Raw genomic sequence first — 20,755 nt, 5'->3', positions numbered from 1 at the left:
AAAATCACCAGAGAAAATCTCAGTTTTAGTTAATGGGGCCAAAGGATGATTTTTTTTTACTCTGAATGAAGAAAGTAACAAATAAAAGAAACACACAGAAACAAACCTTCAAGTTGCTCTTCAAGCGCCAGTGCGCATGTGCACAGCCGGCGTTTGTGCTCCGTCTCGGGGGATTACTATCTCTCTGCGCGTGTTGCTCTTTGGTTGTTTACTAGTCAGCTGTTTCAACGCAGAGCACGTTTTTCAAGTTTAAAGATTAAAAACAGCGATAATTCTTGTTGATGCTGCGGCTGAAGTCACAGCAGAGCTTCAGACGAACCACAGAAACAAACAGACAAACACAACAACGTCGTTTTTAGCGGGTTTCAGTGAGCTAATGTGAAGTTAGCTTAGCTGAGCTAAAGTCCATCAGACTGAACTTTGACCCAGAGAAAGTTGAGGAGCAGCAGAGTTCACCTGGACAGGTAGGGAACCGAAGGTAACAGGATTAATAACGTTAAAGTTTCTGAATTAGTTTTGATTCAACATCGTCAAATCTTCAAATGACGACGTCACGTTTCAGGTGAAGGTGTCGAGACTCACCTGTCACCTGTCCGAGTTTAAATCTTCAGACTGAAAACTAAAGCACAGACGCTTCAGCTGAGGACGTCTCCGTCAGTTCAGCTCAGATTATACATCAGATAAAGACAGAAAATTAAAATAAACTTCACTCTGTAATGAAGAAATATGAAATCAGCTCAAACAGTTTCATTCAACCTGATAAAACATCAATAATAGAAAACATTTTTCTTGATTTATTATTTTTATCTGTGTCTAAAATATATTGGAATTCTGAAAACTAATCATTTGTATCAGGAAATGTATTTTATTGTTCTGAAATATTCCGTTCAGCTCAGCAGGTTGATTAAAGCACAGATGATGTTTGAAGGTAAAAGTGACTCCGGCTCAAAGCAAACAGACATGAACCTTTCATGACACGTTAGGTCTCATTTCTTCACCTGGAAACAGAATTGGATTTTATTAATATTAATATTATTATTATCATCGTCCTTTAGTTCATTCAGTATTTCCTGTTTTTTCAGCTCTGACCCCCCACCCCTCCCTCTCTGGGACCATGGCGAACCCTCTGAGGGCTGAAGTGGTTCGACTCTATAAGACTGTGAGTCTGTTTCACTGACACTGATATACTGAGATGATTCTGCACAAGCTCCTGGTTCATAATTCCTCAGTTTAAAAAGAAGATTTTTGCAGAAATATGAGTAAAATGTTTTGAAGTGTTATAAAGTGAATGTGACGCACCTGTCAGACAGGTAGAGGCACTGAGGTCCAGAGACGGAGGGAGATCCAGTATAGTGATCCTGGTCTCTTTAATAAAAAGACTCAGGTTCAGGGATACCAGAGTCAAACTTCTTATACTCCTCCTCCTCCTCAGCTCCTCTACCTCGGCCGGGAGTATCCCAAAGGAGGCGACTACTTCAGAGACCGACTGAGAGCGGCGTTCGCTAAGAACAAGTCGGTCCAGGACCCAGCACAGATCAAGGAGATGATCGCCCGAGGGGAGTACGTGGCCAGAGAGCTGGAGGCGCTGTACTACCTGAGGAAATACAGAGCGATGAAGAAACGATACTACGAGGAATAAAAACAGCTGCAGAGACTCGACTCCTCCAGGAGACGAAACACGAGACAGAAACGAGACGAAACCAGGAAAACACGTTTATTTCAGAGACAAAGATCAGCAGCAGCTTCGAGGTTTTAATGTTTTATTCCTGTAACTTCAGGTCTGACAGAAAACATTTGAATAAAAAAATAAAAACAGGAGGTGATGAGTTGTCGTTCATCAAACAGGTAACACTCTTCAAGTAGCTGAACACAGAGGAGACGACCGACAGGCGAGCCGTCAGGTAGAAAACAGTACAAACACCAGGAGGTCAGAGGTCAGAGGTCAGAGGTCAGAGGGCCGGGGGGCGAGGGAGTCTCCGTCAGCCAGGTTTGCTCTGCAGATGGGACAGGTGGCGTTATCCTGTCAGAGGGAGGGGGAGGAGTCAGTCCACAGATTCACAGTGACTGATCATCAGTTATTGATCAGTTATTGATCAGTCAGCTGAAGATTCTTAAAGTTTCCGTCGACGTTTTCAAATCATTTCATTTAATGTCAAAAAGCAGCAAATCCTCAGCTGAGGAGCAGGAACCTGAGTCTGTCGATCATTTAACTGATGACGTTTCTGAGCTGATGATTATTTTCATGATCAACTGTTTGTCTGTGGATTCAGAAACTGAAAGTAAGAAAACACTCAGAGTTTAAAACGTTTCCTCTGAACGAGGCTCCGACTCAGACGTCTGTTAATAAGAATTTAATAAAGACCCGAGGACGTCCAGGTTTCCTGTCTGCGTCTGTTCGTTACCTTCAGCCACCGGTCGATACACTGGACGTGGTAGTCATGGAAACACGGTAACATCCTGAGCTTCTCTCCGTCGCTGTAGTCACAGAAACAGATCTGACACCTGCAGAGACAGTTCAGACCAGGATCAGCATCATTACAGACCAGAGACTCTAAGGACCGGGTCAGACCAGGTGCTGGACTCACTGCGTGTTCCCGGCGCTGCTGGTGGACTGGAAGGTTTTGGTGGGAAACCTCTGGATCTCCCTCCGGGTCAGTTTCTTGGACACGACGGCTCCCTGACGCTCCTCGAACTCCAGGAGAGCCTGAAAGACGAGAAGAAGAAAGAGAGGAGGAGAAGATCTGTTATTCTCCATCAACTGTCATGTTTCTTTTTTTGCTCTAATATTTTCAGGAGGAGTCTGTTCTGGAATAAACTTCATCAGGTACAAACTAGAGCTGAGGAGGAACCTGATTCAGGGTCAGCGGCCCGACAGGAGAGACGTTTAGAGCTGAGACACCAAGTTCACGTCTGCAGTGTTTCTGCTGTTTACATGAGTCAGCAGAGGGCTTTTAATTTGAAGTGAAGGTCACAGGAAGTGGAGAAATAAAAAGGTTCCTGTTCTTTTTATTTTACAACCAAACAGAGAAGAGACTGAACCAAAGTTCAACATGAAGGAGCTTCAGTCTGAACCAGTTCCAGAGACAGAATCAGACTGAGTCCAGTACAGTCCAGTACAGTCCAGAACAGAGCTTGTTGTAAAAGGTTGAGTCTGGTGTTTCCTCCTCACCTCGTAGTCGTTTCCCTGAAGATCCTCAGAGAGGTCGGGCAGGACGTTCCTCCTCCTGCTCCGCCCTCGTCTCCTGCGCTGACCAATCAGATCTGAAACACAACAGCAACAATAAAAACCAGGACCACTGACAAACCTTCAGCCTGGACCTGAACCACTTCAGCCGAGTCCAGCTCTTTGTTCTGCCCTGACTTCAGAAACACAGCAGAGTGTGATGAGTGTGTGTGACGTACCGTCTTCGACCGGAGGAGAGACGGTGGCGAGGACGAGAGACGTCCAGCTGTGCTCCACATGAGGGAGATACTGCAGAGAGGAGTCACATGGTCAGAACCTCAGACCTCAACACACACACACACACACACACACACACACACACCACACACACCCCTCCTGTAACTGTCTCACCGTCTGCTGGTGAAGATGATGGTGCAGCTGGTGATGAAGATGGTGATGGTGTCTCTGTGACTCCACCTCCTCCTGGTCAAACTGGGCCTGAGTGAACAAACACAGACACGTTCAGGTGCGTCCTCTCAGCACAGGTGAGCTGTCTGTGACTCCGCAGGCGAAGCTGCTACCTGCAGGCTCCAGGCCAACGCCTCGTCTTCCTCCAACTGCGCCGAGCGAACGGCGGCCTCGTCGTCGTCGCTGATGACGATCTGCTCCGCGGCTGCTGCAGAGGAGACGACGATCACGGTCAGAGGAGTTACACTGCTGCTTTCTCTCAGGTGTAAACGTCACCGTGTTCTCACCTGTCGAGGTGTTTCCCTGCTCTGCGTTCAGCCACCTCCTCTCCTCCGCCGTCAGGAAGGACAGAGAGTCAGAGGTGGAGGGTCGAGAGGGTGAGGCGAGAGGAACGGGACTGACTTCAGCTGTGGAGCCCGCCACAGTCAGAGCCACCTCCTCCACCTCCTCTGTTACTGGAGTGAAGCAGGAGGAGGAGGAGGAGGAGGAGGAGGAGGAGGAGGAGGAGGATGCGGTCGACAGCGGAGCCTCTGTCCAGCCGTCTGGCGGAAACGCCCTCAGAGACGATGCAGGAAGGAAGCCGACGCTCTGCTCTCCCATCGCCGCCGCCAGCCGCCTGCGTTTAGATCGACAGGAGAAACCTTGTTCGCTGCCGGGGGGGAGGTCAGGTCCAGGTGAGCCCCCGACCGCCACCTGAGGACGGAAACACACCACAGTCAACCTCCACCACACAACACACACACACACACACACACAGTGATGACAGCGACAGTGATGAGCTGACTCACAGGGCTGAAGTGTTGGTCTGAGAGTCGACCTCGTCTCCTCCGTTTGCCGAGCTGTGGACTGAACCAAACCAACACTTAAACAGTCTGACTTCACTGTCAGGTGATGGAGGCGACACACAGTCTGTGTCTGGTGTTATAATCTCTCTCACTGTGGATCAGTGATCACTGATCTGACTCTGGATTCATCATTTCATCTGTGAAACGATGACATATGACTGATACATGACAATACTGAGCTGAGTACCTGCAGTATATCTGTACACTCACTCCATATCTGACACACACAGCCGTGGTACCTGGGAGTTTCAGGGACGACGATAGACAGATCGTGGTACAGGAAGTCCGCCGGGTCGAGCAGACATCCTCGGTCCAGTTCTCCGGGACTGTCCGGTTCAGAAGAACAGGAGCTGGCTGCTAACGTCTCATCCATGGCCCCCTGTTAGACACCTGGTCCCGGCTCTATACTCGTGCTAAGACCGGTCTCATATCACCGAGATACTGAGGAGGATTCACCTGAAACACCGGGAATCAGAAAACAAGTTAACGACGAAAACAGCGACCAGAATAACGAGCTACTGTTTCGGTTTCTACTGATTGAAGTCTTTTCTTTTCGAAGCTGCTACAAAGCTTCGATTATTTAACACCAAAATAAAACATGATAATCAGAGGACATGAAAACTCCTCCACCCAAAGTAAAACCAGCTCCGTTTTGACAGAACCTTCAAGAACCAGTAAACACAAACCGCTCGTAGTTTAGCTGAATTAGCACAGATGTAGCTAAAACAGCTAAACTTCAAGTCAAGTCAAGTCAAATTTATTTATATAGCGCCAATTCACAACAGAAGTTATCTCGAGACGCTGTAATTCAGACAAACACGGCGACAAACCGATTTAAAATCAATTAAACTTTATTGCTATCAGCTGTAATAACATTATAAAAGTGGTGTGGGTTAACTTTACCTGAGTGTTGCGGTCTTTTTCCAGCTTTTTGAACGGACAGTCTATGGAGAAGCCGCTAGAATCACAACAGGAAGTTAGTTCGTACAAATATCGACAACTTCCGGTGTCGCACCGAAAAGTACCGAAAACTCCCTGTGACATTGGTTCTGTTTTAGTTTTAGTTTCCAACTGAGAAAATAAACAGCGAGACAGAGAGGAAAATAAAATAATATATATTTTTTACATGTAAAGATTTAAATCAAGTGAAATTTAAACTGTTTCTAACCACAAATAATGTGATTTATTGATTTATTTAATGCCTGTTTCACACTTCACTGCTAAAAGGATGAGGTCTAAATGGATGGATGAATTCATCAATGAAACAATAACTCATTCATTTAAGGTCAAAGGTCTGGAACAACAGATTTTCCAGTCAGTTTTTGTTGCTAACTTCATGCACTGTTGTAAATTCAAACTTTTAAAAGATGCTTTAATACCTTTAAAGTTGGTTCTTTGAGTCACACACAGTAAAAACACAATAAAAGCAGAACTGATAAAAATGAAAGTAAAAGTAGATAAACTGATAAAAGTAAACATGAGTCAGAGAGCCCCTCTGTTCTGTACTGGACTGATAATAATATTAAAATCACCTGTGATCTCACACTGACGTCCTGATGCAGGATGTTGATAATAAATTAACTTTAACTCTTTGACTTTTGCTGAATAAAAAAACTTAAACATCAAACTGGATTTTACAAAAACAACCTTATTTATTCTTTTCTGAGTCACAGAAGCTGAAGATGATTCTGAAGTTTGAACAGAAATCTGAAGACGTCTTTGTTTCTAATGTAACTGTTGTAACACAGCGCCCCCTACAGGAGACAGTAAGCAGTTCAACAACAACAACAACAGCTCAGCTGTAACAGGAAAAACAAACACTTCATCTTCTCATTAGAAACTAAAAGTCGCAGCGTGAACACAAACTAATCAGACAGGATGTACGTAACCATGACGACCCTGCGGGATTACAGCTGTAATCACCACGGTAACATCAATCCACAATACATCATCCTTAATGCAGGAGTAACGCGCTCCGTCGCCGTGGTAACAGCAGGTTAGAACAGCATGGACTGCAGAGACTTGCGGACGGTGGCCATCTCCCGCTGTTGCTATGGAAACACACGACAACAACAGAATCAGCTGATTTATCTTTGTTTTTCTCTTGAATGAAATGATTTTATTTACGTCATTAGTCTGGAATGTTTCATCCTGGTTCCCTGCAGTGAGACACTGACGCTGGTCGCTGACGTTAGGACTGAGGCGAGTCCCTGTGGTCTCACCGTGTCCATGAGGATCTTCTTCTGCAGGACGGACATCTCCTTCCTCAGCTCCTGCTGCGCTCCCTGGACGAACGCCTCATGACTCTTCTCCATCTCCTCCATGTTCTAGAGGAAACGCAACAACAATAAATACAACAATAATTCCTAATAATAGAATTCATCGAGATTTAGCTCCAAAGCTGTGGAACAACCTGCCGCTCTCTCTACACACCGTCGACTCTCTCTTTTAAATGGCAGCTTGTGTTCAGACAGACCTGTGGCTGTTTCCTCACTGACCTTGACAAACTGCTCGTACAGCTCTCTGACCGTCTTCAGCTTCTGGTTCTGTACGACTCTGGCCTGCTGCAGGATCTTCTGCTGCTGTCTGAACAGACTCTGCAGAGGAGAGTTCATCACTTAGAGAGCGTACAGCGATGAAAAGAAGCTGCTGTCTGTGAAACCTTTGAGGGACTTCGTTTTTACAAGCTGAGATCAAACTCAAACTGATCTGAGGTCACAGGGCATCAAACCTGTGGCTCTGTCAAACCCATCAACCAGACAACGTGAACTGACAGTGAGTTTCTCCTCCTGCTCCTCGGCTCTCTGAGCTTCAGTCTCCCACTGCTGCAGCGCTGTGGACACCTGCTGAGAGTACTGCTGAGTCATCTTCTGCCTGCACACACACACTGCAGTCACCACAACAACACAACACACACTTCAAACATGGATCCTCTGATCGGAGAGGAGGGAGCCAGACCTCTGGCTGTGGTAGTTGTTCCACAGCTGCTCCAGTCTGCTCTGACTTCCTGTCATGTAGTTCTTTGTCAGAGACTCCAGACGTTTCTTCTTCGCCTGCATCACCTTGTTGATGTCAGCTGGAGACACAGGAAACAGCACTGCATCAGTCTCTGACTCACTGAGGGAAACAGGTGGTTTCTACTTTAAACTGAATTCAGTGTAAACTCCTTAATACTGTGGTTAGACTTAAATACGACTGAGCCTGCAGACTGAAACTTAACTGGACCTCTTTAATTGTTCAAACTGGTTCAAGGATATAATCAATAACATGGACACTATCTGATCAGTAATCAATCATCATTTAAAACGAGTGCAGAGCTGTTTACCTCCAAATTTCTTCAGCATGGTCTGTACCTCGTTCCTGGAGCAGACAGAGAGAAAAGTTACTCTCACACTGTTGGAAAGTAACTAAGTATATTTACTGGAGTACAATTTAGATTTTCTTCTACTCGGGTATTTCTGTTTTATGCTGCTTTATATTTCTACTCCTCTACACTACAAAGAGAAATATTGCACCTTTTACTCCATTACTCCATCTGACAGCTGTAGTTACTTACAAACTACAACTAGACCAGATTAAACCTGCAGTTTCCAAAATGTCTTTGTCACTCCAGATGTGAACTGTTATCACTTCCACCAAAGAAACGTTTCTCCTTTAAATTTCTCTCGTGGTTTCATTTAACAAAGCAGTTTGAGGCTAAATGATCCAATATATCATAACAGGAAAGATTTTATAGAAAAGTCCAGAAACAGATGCTGCTGACGGATCAATAACTCAGGATCAATGATCTGATCAGAGGTCAGTCACAGGAGAGTGTTACTGCTCAATGAAGTACCTTTACTGTGATACCTTAAGTACATAAAGTACTTTTACTTTGATAGATTAAGTACATTCTGTTGATAATAATACATTTTCAATGTAGGACTTTTACTTGTAATTTAAGTATTTGGAGACGCTGGTGCTTTTCACAGACCTGAGTACAGTACTTTCATACTCTAACTCCTTTAGTGTATTCATCTCACAGTACCAGTACACACAGTACATGAATACATTAGTAAGAAAACAGTATTAATACCCGACAGCGCAGGTTGTCTCCTCCACCTCAAAATCAGCTGCAGGTCTCTTCTTTGCCACTTTATCCACCATCGGAGTTTCATCTTAGAACGACAACCACCACCATCAACATTCAGACTTGATGTAATTATTTAACCAGACAGGTGTGAAGCACCAACACCAGGTGAAGCTGGAGTTAACTGTCACTCACCTTCTCTAACATCGTCCTCTGAACCACTCAGCTCTTTCTTCTCATCTTCAGGAAAATCAAAAACGTTTTTATCTGGTTTTTCCTCTGGGTATTTTTTCTTCATCTGTTTTCTACCTGTTGCCATTCTTCCTGTCTGGTTTGTTGGCATGGATTTAGTTACCTGGTTAATTTGAAACCTCTCACCTGGTTAAGTAACACAAACAGCTGCTAATGGCGGCTAACCGGTATCCAGCAGACGTTAGCTTAGCTTGCGCTGCTAACGGAGCTAGCTACCGTTTCAAAAAACACCAACAACCTGATATAATTCGGTTTGTGTTAACTCTGAAAATAAAACGGAATTTCCTCTCTCTCTTTAAGTTTCTGGATTTTAACTTTCTGGCTGAAATTAGTCGTAAGTTGTTGGTAACAACATAAACTAAGCCGAGCAGAGCTAACCTAGCTGCTAACAAAAGACTCGATTCCCGCCAGAACGTGACGTAAGAAGCCGGTTTAAAGCCGGTTTGTTTTTAACAGTGGATTTTTATAAAGATTATAAAGATTCAACTTTAAAATCCTATAATTACTTGGATTTTTCATATTTATCTGTTCAGCTGTTGAGGGATAATTTGTGTAAAAGTTATTTTCATTTATTTGTTCATTTTGTTTGCTTAAAAATACTAAAATAGACCTTAAAACTAGTCTTATCTAAATAACATTTACAATTTCTCAGAGGTCACTGTGTGCAGTTTGTCTAAAACCAGAAAATATTCAATTTGCTGTCACAGATGAAAAATAAAAACAAGAAAGAGTCACGTTAAGAAGCTTGAATAAGAAAATATCTGACATTTCTGCCTGAAAAAGATGAAACTGATTAGCAGAATGGCTGTAGGTTAATTTTCTGTCCACTGACTAATCTTTACAAGCAAAGAGAAACGACAGAAGACAAATATTATGTAAATGTTAGCAGGTGAATAAATCACTGATGTTTCAGTCATTGAAACAAATAAGATATTTACAGATTTCAACCATTTTCTTCTTTTCTTTCTCATGTATCAGGATAAACTGAATATTTGGATCTTTTCACAGAGTAACTAATTAATAAACAGCAGACTGATTGATAATGAAAATAATCATTAGTTGCAGCTCCACAGTATTTTAACACATCAAGTCAAACTCATGATGTACTGGTCTTAAAAAAACATCACATGTACAAAAAGAAACATCGTGACTCACTGAGAGAAAAAACATTTCAAGGTTTCATTTTCCCTTGTTTGGATCTGAGATGCAGCTGCTGTTTATCAGAGCATCATTCAGTCATGTGTGACTCTGATGAAAAGGCAGAGGTCAAATGTCAAACTTCTCTTCACAGATACAGTGTCCGTTCTCCTCGTAGTCCTCTCTCGTCACCACCATCTCGTCGTAGTCCGGGTTGTGAGCCAGCAGCTTCCCTCCTTCCCACGAGTAACAGATCGGACTAAAGGACGAGAAGATAAACACCGTTAATAACCAAATAAAGACTCAGCTGTCTCTCCGTCAGACTGATGCTCACTCACTTCGCAGGCAGCAGGACGGAGACGGGGAGGTGAGCCGGGACAGAGCGAGCGCAGCTCGGCCTCCAGTCGCTCTCTGAAGCCTGGAAACAGAGTGTTCCCTCCAGTCAGGACGATGCTCTGGTAGAAGTGAGGCTGCATCTCTGATGGAGGAGGAAACTGTTAGCGGAGCACAGGACATTAAAGGTGAGTGTTGTTAGCACACAGGAGGAAGCAGCTGACCGTCAGGCAGCGACTGGATGGAGTGGACGATGGCCTCGGGGATCCCCATCTCCTGGATGCCGATGTCTGACGGGTGGAAGAGCATCTCAGGAACGGCGAAGCGCTCGTTGGCCAACCTCAGGATCTGCTCTCCTGTCTTATACTTTCCATTGAAGACCATCTCCTCTCGAGGCTGAGGGACAGACAGACGGACGGATGAGGACTCTGAATCAAACCCAGGACGGCGCAACAGAATGTGTCTAGCGGCGTGAAAACACAGCTGCTGTCTCACCTTGCAGAAACCTTTTTTAATGGAGCTGAAATCTGGAAGAACATAATCCCTCATCACAGAGTTCTCCTCCCCCTTCATCCTGACCAGACACAGAAAATCCTTCAGATACAACACTGCTCTACAACCATCAGTCACCTGAGTCACAGAGGCAGATCAGCAAACACTTGAACATTAGCTCAGCACCTTAGAGACGTCACTTCTCCCTCTGAGCCACAGAGAAACTGATGCATGACTTCACATCATCTCTGCTCAGGAATGAGCCTCAGAGGGAGAGAACACATCACACCTGTTGGAACCTCACTGCTCACCTGTCTGTGTCTGTGATGAGGTTAAGAGACACAACACTGAGGTTTGCTTGCAAACCTACAGACCTTCATGGTCTTGCAGCTCTCGTCTCACTGATGGATCAGTCGAGAGTTAAAACCTCGGCGTTATTCACTTTGCTTGATCTTTTATTGTATTTTATTCCTCTGTCTGTAACTGACTCTGATTTTTTAGTTTTAAAATTCTGTTTTACTGTTTTGAACGTTCAGTGTTGTTTGTCGTCTAGAATCTGTTCCGTCTTATTATCGTCTCATCAGGTGAAGCTCTTCACGTGTCTGAGAGGTGCTGTACTAATAAAGTTTGATTGAAATATGAGTCTGATGAAGCAGCTGTCGCTCTCCGTCTGTCAGACTGAAGTCTGGTCTTACTGTGCGACCTCCATGTCCTTGTAGAAGTGCTGAGAGACGTAGCAGACGTCCTCTTTCACCTGGTTGATCACATGAGTTTCATCCATGACGTGTAACTGACTGAGAGGAAGAGAGATTATTCAAATGATCAGTGTTCTGCCATCCACAAAGAAGAACTCACATGTGCTACTCAAGTAAAAGTACCAATAACACAAAGTCCTGCAGCAGAGAGCACAGAGCTGAGCGAGCTGCTTACCGATAAGAAATGATCTCCTTCAGGTGATTGGTCAGTAGTTTCCCTCCCACATTGATCCTGAGAGACAAAACAAACCAGCAGCTCGTTAACATTTAGTTGTCGTCATGGCTGCGGGTTAATGACGTCTGACCTCTGACCTGCGGATGCCTTCCTTCATTTTCTTGCTGCGACAGTAGGGGACGATGTGGGTGAAGGAGAATCCGCTGTCGACCACCAGACAGCAGAGCTCTGAGGGTTTGGTGTGGAAGTAGTGATGAGCGGCGAGAAACCCGGCTGGAATAACACACGACACACACACAGGATTACAGATTATAAACACACAGGAGAGTTTTCTCTGACGTCTGGATTTCATTAGAAAACCTGGAGCTGTGAACACTCACCGTTCGTCCTGAGAGCCGACTGGAACTGGTACTCCTCGAACAGGATCTCGTTCATGGACTCCTGGATGGAGGTGAAGTTGAAGTACGGCTCCGTGATGATGACGCTGGTGTCTGCAAACTCCACCTGCAAACACAGACATCAGCAGAGAGAGTGACGACATCGCATCAGGTCAGCAGATCATTTGATTAAAGAAATATTTCCTAATATTCCTAATTAAACACCTTGAACATTTCTTTTCCAAACAGATGATCCCACACTTTCCTCTGGACGTCCCAGTTGACCAGATAACCCTGGAAACAAAGAACAGGAGAAAACAAATGACCATCAATCAGTGAAACCAGTAAAAACCGGTCCAGATGTGACCTGATGCTGTGATTAAACTCCCTCACCTTCTGGAAGGGGAGAATGTAGAAGAGACCTGAGGGATCTTTGATCTCATCGAGCTGATTGGCAGTGAAGGTTTTTAATCTGGACGTCTTGGAGCGAAACTGGCAGTTTGGGATGACGCTGAGGGAGAGAAGTTACACTGAGAAAATGACTGAGAATAAACACACCACTTTCTACAGTTCACACAGACTTAGAATCGGGACTTTTAAAGAGCTTTTAAGTTACTTTCTCCAGGATGTCATTTTGAATGCTCGACACATTAATCTAAATTCCCATATAATAATCGGTGGGCCTGTATTCACCTTATACCGAATTGTATTTTGAGCCCTGAGGCTTCATATTTGGTCCTAAAAATTTTCTCCAGCGTGAGTTTGTTATCAAAAAGCAGGGAAAACATTAAAACGTCAGTTTTTTAAATGGAGTTTGGAGCAACGTTTTCCCTTTAAACAGAACAGAATGGTGGTGTGTCAGAGAACAATACCTGATGTTCTGTATATTACTAAACACCACACCTGAACTTATTTCATACAACATCATACTTATCGCGGTTCTTTATTACTGTTACTGCAGGAACGTTAGCTACCTTGTTAACGTTAACCACCTTACCTGACTTTCTCCTGACTGTATCCTATTTTCGCCGTATAAGCTCCGTTATCCAGAACTAACGTGGCCATTTTAGAGACAGAACGTCCCTCATAAGACAGAAAAATAAAACTAACATTTATTTCAGAATTAATAAAACAGAGCACATTATTTCAGCGCCGCAATACAACACTCCGCCATTAAAACTCTTTTTACTCATCCCGCCAATCAGCTTCGTCTTCTCTTCTGTTTTCGTCACAGTTCGCACAGAGACAGCCAATCAGATCGTCCTCTCTGTTTTGCCTTGTTCATTGGTGATTAGTACAGCCAATCAGATATGAGGTTTACTGTTCGCTTAGAAAAGTGTTCGGGTATAAACAGGTCTTTCATTCCAGTTCCTGTCCTCTGTGGTACGCGGCAGTCAAACAAAGAGGAAAGAACTACAGAAAGTTAATCATTAATATTATTATCAATAAAAACATACAGTGATTTTTATACAGTGGTTGAATGTATTAACCACAATGCTTGAGTATTTCAGTGTTAACTGGTCTACAGTTCCTTTTCAGATTCAGGTTTTACTCCCAAAACATACAATTTATTATTTACTATTAAATGTATTTAATTTCTTATTGTGACATGGTGTCATTTATACAAACTAAACCATGTTAAAGTCTCTAAAAATCCCTTTATTCATTTAAAATATACACTGATGCAGCCCTTACAGCCACATATACAGTACATTCATCATTTTAGTTTTTACAATATTAAATAGATCTTACAGCCGTACATATACAGTCACATATTTACAGTACATGTACAGTTAACATGACTTTAGTTTGTCTTCCTCTGGACGGGTCCAGCAGCTTTTCTCTGAACAGATACAACACCCAAATAAAGTTTCCTGAGCTTCAAAGTCCACACTCACCCGATCTCTGATCTACACTTCACTCTGTTTTAACCCTGGACCTGAAAGTTCACTGTCATTCAGCTGTGAGTTACTGACTGGTTCCTATTGGTGGTTAAATGTAGGCAGAGTGGAGGAAACCAAGAGAAGAGAGAAACCAGGAGGAGAAATAACACAAATGTTTCAGAGCTGCAGCAGCTCACAACAGTTTCACCGGAGTAGAAAATAAACGCACCTCTGTCAAGTGCACACCTTTGGAAGGTCTCTATTGTCGTGAGTAAAAGTAAAGCATAATAAAGTCATATAATCATGGATGGATTATCAGACAGAGATAAGAAGGCACCCCGCCCCTCCTCTCCCTTTCCCCTTATTGACCTGTATTTACAGAAACACTCAGAGCATCATTCATCTCTCTTTCCTCTCCTCCGTACTTTCATGTCTTCACAAACCAGTCAGTGTTTAATTGACCTATGGAACACAGATAAACTGAAAGCTGCCTGTGAAAGTCGATTATAATATCATGTGTCCATGTTGTGTTTACTTTACGTGAGAAGGAACAATGAAGCGTTTGTTTAAGTGAACAGTCTGGATGCATTAACAGTCATGAACATTAACAGTCGGGTGTTTAACAAGTTCAGCATCGTAACTTTTCCAGTAGTCTCACTCACTGTTTAAATATTTGAGGGCGATTCTAGATCAGATAATAAACAATGAGCTCCTGTTCATAAAAAGAGCCTTCTTTTCTTTTCTCTCTGAGCTCAGACTGAGCCCAGTCCTCTGGAGGAGCTGTTTCAAGTCTTTCCTTGAAAAGATCCAGTCCTGAGCTGGGATGTAGCAGCAGCTGTTTCAAGTCTCTTCTTTAAACATCTGTGGGGAGGTTTGACCGTTCTCTAATATTTTATTATGTGATGAAGACAGATGATCCAGAGAACACCGTCCTCCAAACATCAGGGGAAACATGTAAAATATTGGAGGAGGCAGAGCAGAGATCAGGTGGATTCACCAGTGATACAGTAACTGTGGCTCTGTGAAGAACTGGCTCATCCAGCTCAGGTTAGTCACATAACAGACAGCAGCAGGTCAGTCCAGGTATTTCGGGATGCATCCTGTCAGTTCAATGAGCTCGGGCCAGTTTTCGTATTTATTTTTCATGTTGTCGTTCTTCAGGTACTGAAACAAACCAGGCCAGACAACGTCAACAAGAAGCCAGATACATGTTTGAGGACATGATTAGTCTATTAAAACAAGATTATATTTATGGTTTAGGCTAATCAGCATATTAATCAATAATGAAAGCAATCATTAGTGACAGTCCTATAACCTTTAAAGGAATAGTTTGACATTTAATGAAAACCTCCTCTTGTTCTTAGAGTCAGATGTTCAGACTGACACCACTCGGACAAAATCCACAATATAACATATTATATCTTGTTTATTTAATTAGGACTAAAACTGAAATGTTACCACAGAAGTTTGACATCAGAGCCCAGAAACAGCCCGACTGTAACCTGCTATAAAACTACAACTTGTCATTTTTACTCTTTGGCTTTTGTGCAGATTAAACAAAGAAGATTTAACATGTTAGTCAGTGATCTTTAGAGGTGTTGGTGGGTGGATTTTGTTCACTTTGGACGGAGCTAAGCTAGCTGTTTCCCCCTGTTTCCAGTCTTTATGCTAAGCTAAGCTAACTAGCTGCTGATTGTGGTTTCATATATACAGACATGAGAGTGGGATCAATCTGGACTCTTGAGAAGAAAGTGTTGAACAATATGATCACCACTGTATAAAACAGTATCATCTGTATAACAGTGAATTTTATGGTTACACATGGAAGAGATCATCTACACCAGAGAAGCGTCTGTGGAGGTTTAAATAAGTCACATTACCTTCTCAAAGTTGCTCTTCACTGTGGCTCCTTTCCCACCAACGAACACCCAGTTATCTCTGAAGCCCAGAGACTGGACCACAGAGCTTCCCAGTTCAGCAATCAGTTTCCTCGCATCTTCAGTTAACCTGTCACACACAAACACACCTTTCAAACACGTAAATCAGTTGCATCTTTGAAGGTTTAGAACAACTTGGTACCGTCACACTGCAACACAGTTGTCGTCCTTACAGCTTTTACGATTACATTTTGCATCTTGTATCGTGGTTTCTTTCTCCTTGTATCTTCTCTAACAGCTGTAAATCATGTCGTCTGCAGTGACTGACACGTGTATCATGAAGCCTCTCCAACAGGTTTTTTCTGTTCACCTCTGCAGCTTCATTTCCTCATCCTCTAAACTTTCTTTGCGGTGTATCTCAAGGCTCAACACTGGGTCCTGTTCTGTTTTCAATCGATATGTTTCCTCTAAGGGCTGATCTCAGCTGATATTACACTTCACTGGTTCATAAACAGCACAGCCTGCTGATACAAGATGAACCCTGACTGTGTCATGTCCACATTTTGTAGGCTTTTCACATCATTTAAGACCATTTTTGTTGGGGATGGGAGAAGGAGGAAGTTTGGTAAATGAGGAAAACACAAACTGAAATGACACATGAAAAGCAAAAAATATGCAGGAATAACAGACAAAATGACTCCAGGAATTTGGAGTTATTCATACGACATTTGGTGAGAACGTCCCTGTTAAATAAAGCATTAAATATAAAACATTTCTTAGCTTCTGCTTTGGCATCCCAAAATTTGGTTTTGGCATTTCTCTGATCACAGTAGATTTAACTGCAGATATAAAACATCTGTGTAGAAGGAAGAGACATTTACTTTGATGAAGGTTCGTCATACGATGCCATCAGCACAATAGAGCCTTTCTCAATGCTCTTCAGGAGTTCAATGAGAGGTTTCACTTCTGCAACACAAACATAGAGTCCATATTATTTAAACCTTCTGTTGTTTTCAGCTCAAATCATCTGATCACACAGAACCACTGGAGTTACATCAAATATAATATCTGTAGTCACTTACTCCCACTGTACATGTCAAAGTGACCGGTCTTTATAACTTCTCCTGTTTTACCTGTCAGAGAAAAACACCAAAGAATAAACCTGCAGCAACTTTATCAGTAAGGATCAATAATAGTAAAACTGGTTTATTGCTTCAGCTCTCACCATTTAGTATAACAACATTTATTCCATATCCAGCGTTGTTTATGACTCCTCCAAGAACCCTGAGAAAAGTTTGATAAATGTCAAAAATCACAAGAATGTCTCATGTCTTGTCCGACAAGTTTGGGATCCGCAGGTCACACTGAAGTCTTAACAGTCTGTCTGAGTGCTGTAATTAGAAGCTGTGAGGATTCCTACAGACTCAAATCCTTTAGTTTAACCACAAACATCTCTATATATCAGCACCAGACTCCATTGACAAAAACAGGGATTTAACCAGGAGCTGCTGGAATACCACTGCCTCCATCTGTTAGTGTGTCTGTTACTGTGTACTGTTGTTGTCAGTGGAGTCTGGTAGTGATATATAGAGATGTTTCTGGTTAAACTAAAATCATCTTACTCTTGAATAAAAAGCTCTGTCTCTGGAACTTTCAATCATTTTCAGTCAACTTATGAAATGTACAGGTCGTGTTGTGACGTAATTTAAAGAAATGAAAATGATGAGTCCTGTTCTTTTTATATACGATTAACATCTAGTTCCAATAAAGCTTCAGAAGAAAATCTTGTATGTGTGCCTCCAGCCTGTGAGGACAGAGATCTGTAGTGTGGATTTGTGAGATCAGATAAAAACAGAACAGAAGTTTCCGATGTTTCTGAAAAGAAGAATTAGTTCAGGGGGAAACACCTACAGGTTGTTCTGGATGCAGATCTTCGGAGGAACAACGTTTGCGGCTCCACTCCGGATCAAGAAGCTGAAGTGATCTCCTGGACAGTTTTTCTCTGTGACACATGATCCAGCTGGAGAGGAAATAATTAATCAATCAGATTAATCCCATCAGATTGACCGATTCATCCTGATCGGCTGCGATCGATCACTAACCTGAGGGTTTGGAGGTCGGCTTGGAGGTCTGACGAGATATGGAGAAGCCTTCAGATAGAGAACGACGCCAGTCAGCTGGAAACACAGGAGTTAGGGAGATGTTGAAGTCACACAGAGCGGCTTTAAAAGAACACGTTAATAAAACAATAAAAACCTGATTCATGAGAAATGTCGTACCTGTGAACGAGTCGCTGTATTTCTGCAGAACGACTGTGATTAAAACGACGACGAGCACCAACATTGAGGTGCAGATTAAAACAGCTGAGGGACAGAAACAGACAGAAAGTGGTTTTTAAGAAGTTACACCAGTCAGTCCACATCATGGGGGGGCCGAGAGAGACCTGTACAGCTGGTTTTTAGTTTACAGGAGAACAAGAGAGTCCAGTTAAAAGTTCCCAAACTGAATCAGCGGTTGATCTGAGGGATAAATAAAAACTACTTCCTGCTTTGTCATATTGATCCTGCAACATCCTGGATGATTAGAAACATGTTTCTGCTGTAAAACAGATCATAACTAATGTTTCAGGACATCCAGTTGAATCAACACGTCTCTGAGACTTTACAGTAAAACCTGAACATTAGGAACAAGGAGGATTTATTACAGGACTCTGGATCAGACTGTTCATTCAGTGTGTTCACACACACACACACACACACACACAGATGATGAAAACTTACTCTGTCTCTTGTTTTGTCGTCTTCCCATTTTTGCTTTTCCTGTTGAAAATAATAAAGAAGTCGTGTCGTCACGTTAAAGCTCTGATTTACAGACTGTGGTCAGAGCTGGAAAATAAAAATAAATAAATCTGTCAGTTATAACATAAATTAACATAAATATTCTCTTGGTTACAGGAAAGAAGTGATAAAGTGGCTCAGTGGAGATGGAAGGATGAAAACAGTAAATGATAACGTCCTGATCCGACTCTGAATTCACTCGGTCTTTGTCTAATGAGTTTTTGTTTCAAATTAGTTTCATGATTTTCTTTTCTTGTTTTCGTTTTAATCTCTGCAGCTGCACGTTGCTGTTGGTTCAGTTATAAATTAAAAGGAATCAAATCTTCCTTCATCATTCTGTTAAATTTCAAGAAATAAAAGTATCAGAGGTCAAAGTTTGTTTTGTTCAATCATCGGTGCAAAACCTAAAAAAAACAAACAAAAAAAAAAAAACAGAAAAGCAAATATTTGGGATTTTTACTGGGACACTGACTGAAATGATTTCTGATTAACTGACCAACTGTTTCAGTCCTGTAGCTGCAACATAAACAGAAAAACAAGTCCTGCTTTCAGATTTGAGCTGAGTAAACAGGTCCAGGCTGTAGCTGTACTTCCTGTGTGCAGACACCTGTGCAGGTGAAGAGGCTGAATCACAGCTCCTCACACCTGCTTCTGTTTCCTTCTAAAATCCTGAGAGCAAAGATCACAGGAGTAAAATGTGTGAATAAATGAATGGAGTCTGGTACAGACCTACTCTGACGGTGAGCATGCCTCTGACGTCCCGGCTCCGCTGACACTGAACAGCCCTGTGAGGCGTTCACTGCCGGAGACAAACAGGCTGATCCTGTTCCGCCTCTGTCAGCCTGATCACCTGGTTACAGCCAATCAGCTGCACCCAGGAGAGGAGGGGGGCAGAGTCCAGGTTACTCACCTGTGGATAACATTATAAAGTATGAACGACTGCTGACTGATGTGAGTTACCTTTTGTTTTCAAAGTAAACACAACACACTGACTGAGGAAGAAAGAATCAGACACTCACCTGCAGATAAATCATAAAGGTTCTGCAGGTTATTATCAAACAACGATCAGCCACAACATTAAAACCACCTCTGTAAACTCTGACCCATCAGGACCTGGACTCCACAGACCTCTGAAAGTTCCTGTGGAGTCAGGTCCCTCAAGTCCTGTAAGGTGGGAGGTAGAGACTCTGAGGATCAGACTTGTTTTTCTAGGACATCCCACAGATTCTGGAACAGACTGAGATCTGGGGGATCCAAAGGTCGAGTCACAGCCCTCTTTCTTAGTCCAGTCCAGTTCTTTCAGCAGTGGACCAGGGTGATGGTCCACTGCTGAAAGAAGGGTGATGGTCCAAATGGACCATTTGACTGGTCTGTGATCTCCTGTGAGGTCAGACCACATGGGAGAGTCGCTGCCCCAAGTGAAGTCTTTTATCTCTGGGTTCATGAGTGAGGGTGTGACGTCAGCAATAACATTGGACGTTGTCCCAGATCTTTGTGGTGAAGAGGGACGTCCCAACCCTCACCTGTGGTCCTGAGATCTGGGTAGAGACCAGATGACTGAGGTTGTGAGTTTCCTCCACAGGGTGTCTGGACTCAGCCTTAGAGATAAGGTGAGGAGTTCACTGCTGCTCACTGAAAGGAGGTGGTTTGGGTGTCTGATCAGGATCCTCCTGGGTCCATTCCTCTGGAGGTTTTCCTGGGTCTGTCCTGCTGGGAGGAGACCTCGGGGCAGACCCGGAACTTGCTGGAAGGATTATATATCTCATCTGGTCTGGGATCACCAAGGAGGACCTGGAAAACGTTGCTAGGAAGACGGATGTTGGGTCAGCAGAGGAAAATGGATGGATGGAGACCACATGGGTCAGTCTTCAGGCTCCATGTCCATCAATGAGCCAGTGACCCTGTCTTCAGTTCCCTGGTCGTCCTTCCTTGGACCTCTGTCCAACCCCTGCAGACCAGGGACACCCCCACAACACCTGCTGCTGCGGAGATCCTCTGAACCAATCGTCAATTCTTCCTTGTCAAAAAGATCTTTACACTTGCTTGTTTTCCAACAACTGACAGACGCCATCATTACAAGATAATCAATGTT

At 43.2% G+C, this 20,755-nt stretch overlaps 5 protein-coding genes across 8 annotated transcripts; 1 reads left to right on the top strand and 4 right to left on the bottom strand.

Moving 5' to 3' along the window:
- Nucleotides 1–165: 165 nt before the first annotated feature.
- On the top strand, nucleotides 166–1,818 carry lyrm5b (LYR motif containing 5b). Of its 2 annotated transcripts, none has more exons than XM_018660172.2 (3): nucleotides 166–478; nucleotides 1,083–1,159; nucleotides 1,433–1,818. In XM_018660172.2, the coding sequence occupies exons 2-3, from the start codon at nucleotides 1,115–1,117 to the stop codon at nucleotides 1,637–1,639; spliced, it is 252 nt and encodes an 83-aa protein (XP_018515688.1). In that variant the 5' UTR covers nucleotides 166–478; nucleotides 1,083–1,114; the 3' UTR covers nucleotides 1,640–1,818. The 2 variants fall into 2 exon arrangements, with proteins under 2 accessions (XP_018515688.1, XP_018515683.1); XM_018660167.2 differs by having other exon boundaries at nucleotides 169–464.
- Nucleotides 1,744–5,503, bottom strand: si:ch211-59o9.10 (uncharacterized protein LOC561841 homolog). Of its 2 annotated transcripts, none has more exons than XM_018660113.2 (11): nucleotides 5,380–5,503; nucleotides 4,716–4,932; nucleotides 4,420–4,477; nucleotides 3,919–4,324; nucleotides 3,745–3,839; nucleotides 3,575–3,661; nucleotides 3,403–3,472; nucleotides 3,170–3,261; nucleotides 2,586–2,704; nucleotides 2,403–2,502; nucleotides 1,744–2,020 (listed from the first exon to the last, which is right to left on the bottom strand). In XM_018660113.2, exons 2-11 carry the CDS (start codon nucleotides 4,847–4,849, stop codon nucleotides 1,943–1,945), a joined length of 1,239 nt encoding a protein of 412 aa, XP_018515629.1. In that variant the 5' UTR covers nucleotides 4,850–4,932; nucleotides 5,380–5,503; the 3' UTR covers nucleotides 1,744–1,942. The 2 variants fall into 2 exon arrangements, with proteins under 2 accessions (XP_018515629.1, XP_018515637.1); XM_018660121.2 differs by having other exon boundaries at nucleotides 3,745–3,836.
- A 605-nt stretch (nucleotides 5,504–6,108) lies between these two features.
- Nucleotides 6,109–9,230, bottom strand: sycp3 (synaptonemal complex protein 3). Its single transcript, XM_018660157.2, has 8 exons — nucleotides 8,741–9,230; nucleotides 8,552–8,633; nucleotides 7,802–7,836; nucleotides 7,435–7,552; nucleotides 7,251–7,350; nucleotides 6,975–7,073; nucleotides 6,699–6,803; nucleotides 6,109–6,527 (listed from the first exon to the last, which is right to left on the bottom strand). Exons 1-8 carry the CDS (start codon nucleotides 8,886–8,888, stop codon nucleotides 6,474–6,476), a joined length of 741 nt encoding a protein of 246 aa, XP_018515673.1. The 5' UTR covers nucleotides 8,889–9,230; the 3' UTR covers nucleotides 6,109–6,473.
- Nucleotides 9,231–9,679: 449 nt separating this feature from the next.
- actr6 (actin related protein 6) lies at nucleotides 9,680–13,271 on the bottom strand. Its single transcript, XM_018660134.2, is given in 12 exon segments — nucleotides 9,680–10,193; nucleotides 10,273–10,313; nucleotides 10,315–10,412; nucleotides 10,492–10,663; nucleotides 10,763–10,841; nucleotides 11,455–11,553; nucleotides 11,690–11,746; nucleotides 11,827–11,962; nucleotides 12,070–12,193; nucleotides 12,292–12,360; nucleotides 12,460–12,577; nucleotides 13,064–13,271. Coding segments are annotated over 12 exon segments (1,191 nt in total). The 5' UTR covers nucleotides 13,132–13,271; the 3' UTR covers nucleotides 9,680–10,063.
- Nucleotides 13,272–13,704: 433 nt separating this feature from the next.
- LOC108872497 (protein FAM3C) lies at nucleotides 13,705–19,593 on the bottom strand. Of its 2 annotated transcripts, none has more exons than XM_051073113.1 (10): nucleotides 19,393–19,593; nucleotides 18,607–18,711; nucleotides 18,106–18,189; nucleotides 17,929–18,003; nucleotides 17,738–17,846; nucleotides 17,052–17,110; nucleotides 16,909–16,959; nucleotides 16,708–16,792; nucleotides 15,830–15,956; nucleotides 13,705–15,113 (listed from the first exon to the last, which is right to left on the bottom strand). In XM_051073113.1, exons 2-10 carry the CDS (start codon nucleotides 18,632–18,634, stop codon nucleotides 15,024–15,026), a joined length of 708 nt encoding a protein of 235 aa, XP_050929070.1. In that variant the 5' UTR covers nucleotides 18,635–18,711; nucleotides 19,393–19,593; the 3' UTR covers nucleotides 13,705–15,023. The 2 variants fall into 2 exon arrangements, with proteins under 2 accessions (XP_050929070.1, XP_018515700.1); XM_018660184.2 differs by having other exon boundaries at nucleotides 18,607–18,645; nucleotides 19,393–19,591.
- Between the last annotated feature and the right edge of the window lie 1,162 nt (nucleotides 19,594–20,755).

The sequence above is a fragment of the Lates calcarifer genome, linkage group LG10 (assembly GCF_001640805.2).
Source record: "Lates calcarifer isolate ASB-BC8 linkage group LG10, TLL_Latcal_v3, whole genome shotgun sequence".
NCBI lineage: Eukaryota > Metazoa > Chordata > Actinopteri > Centropomidae > Lates > Lates calcarifer.
The sequence above is the reverse complement of the archived record's forward strand: the minus strand, read 5'-3'. Positions and strand labels throughout refer to the sequence as shown.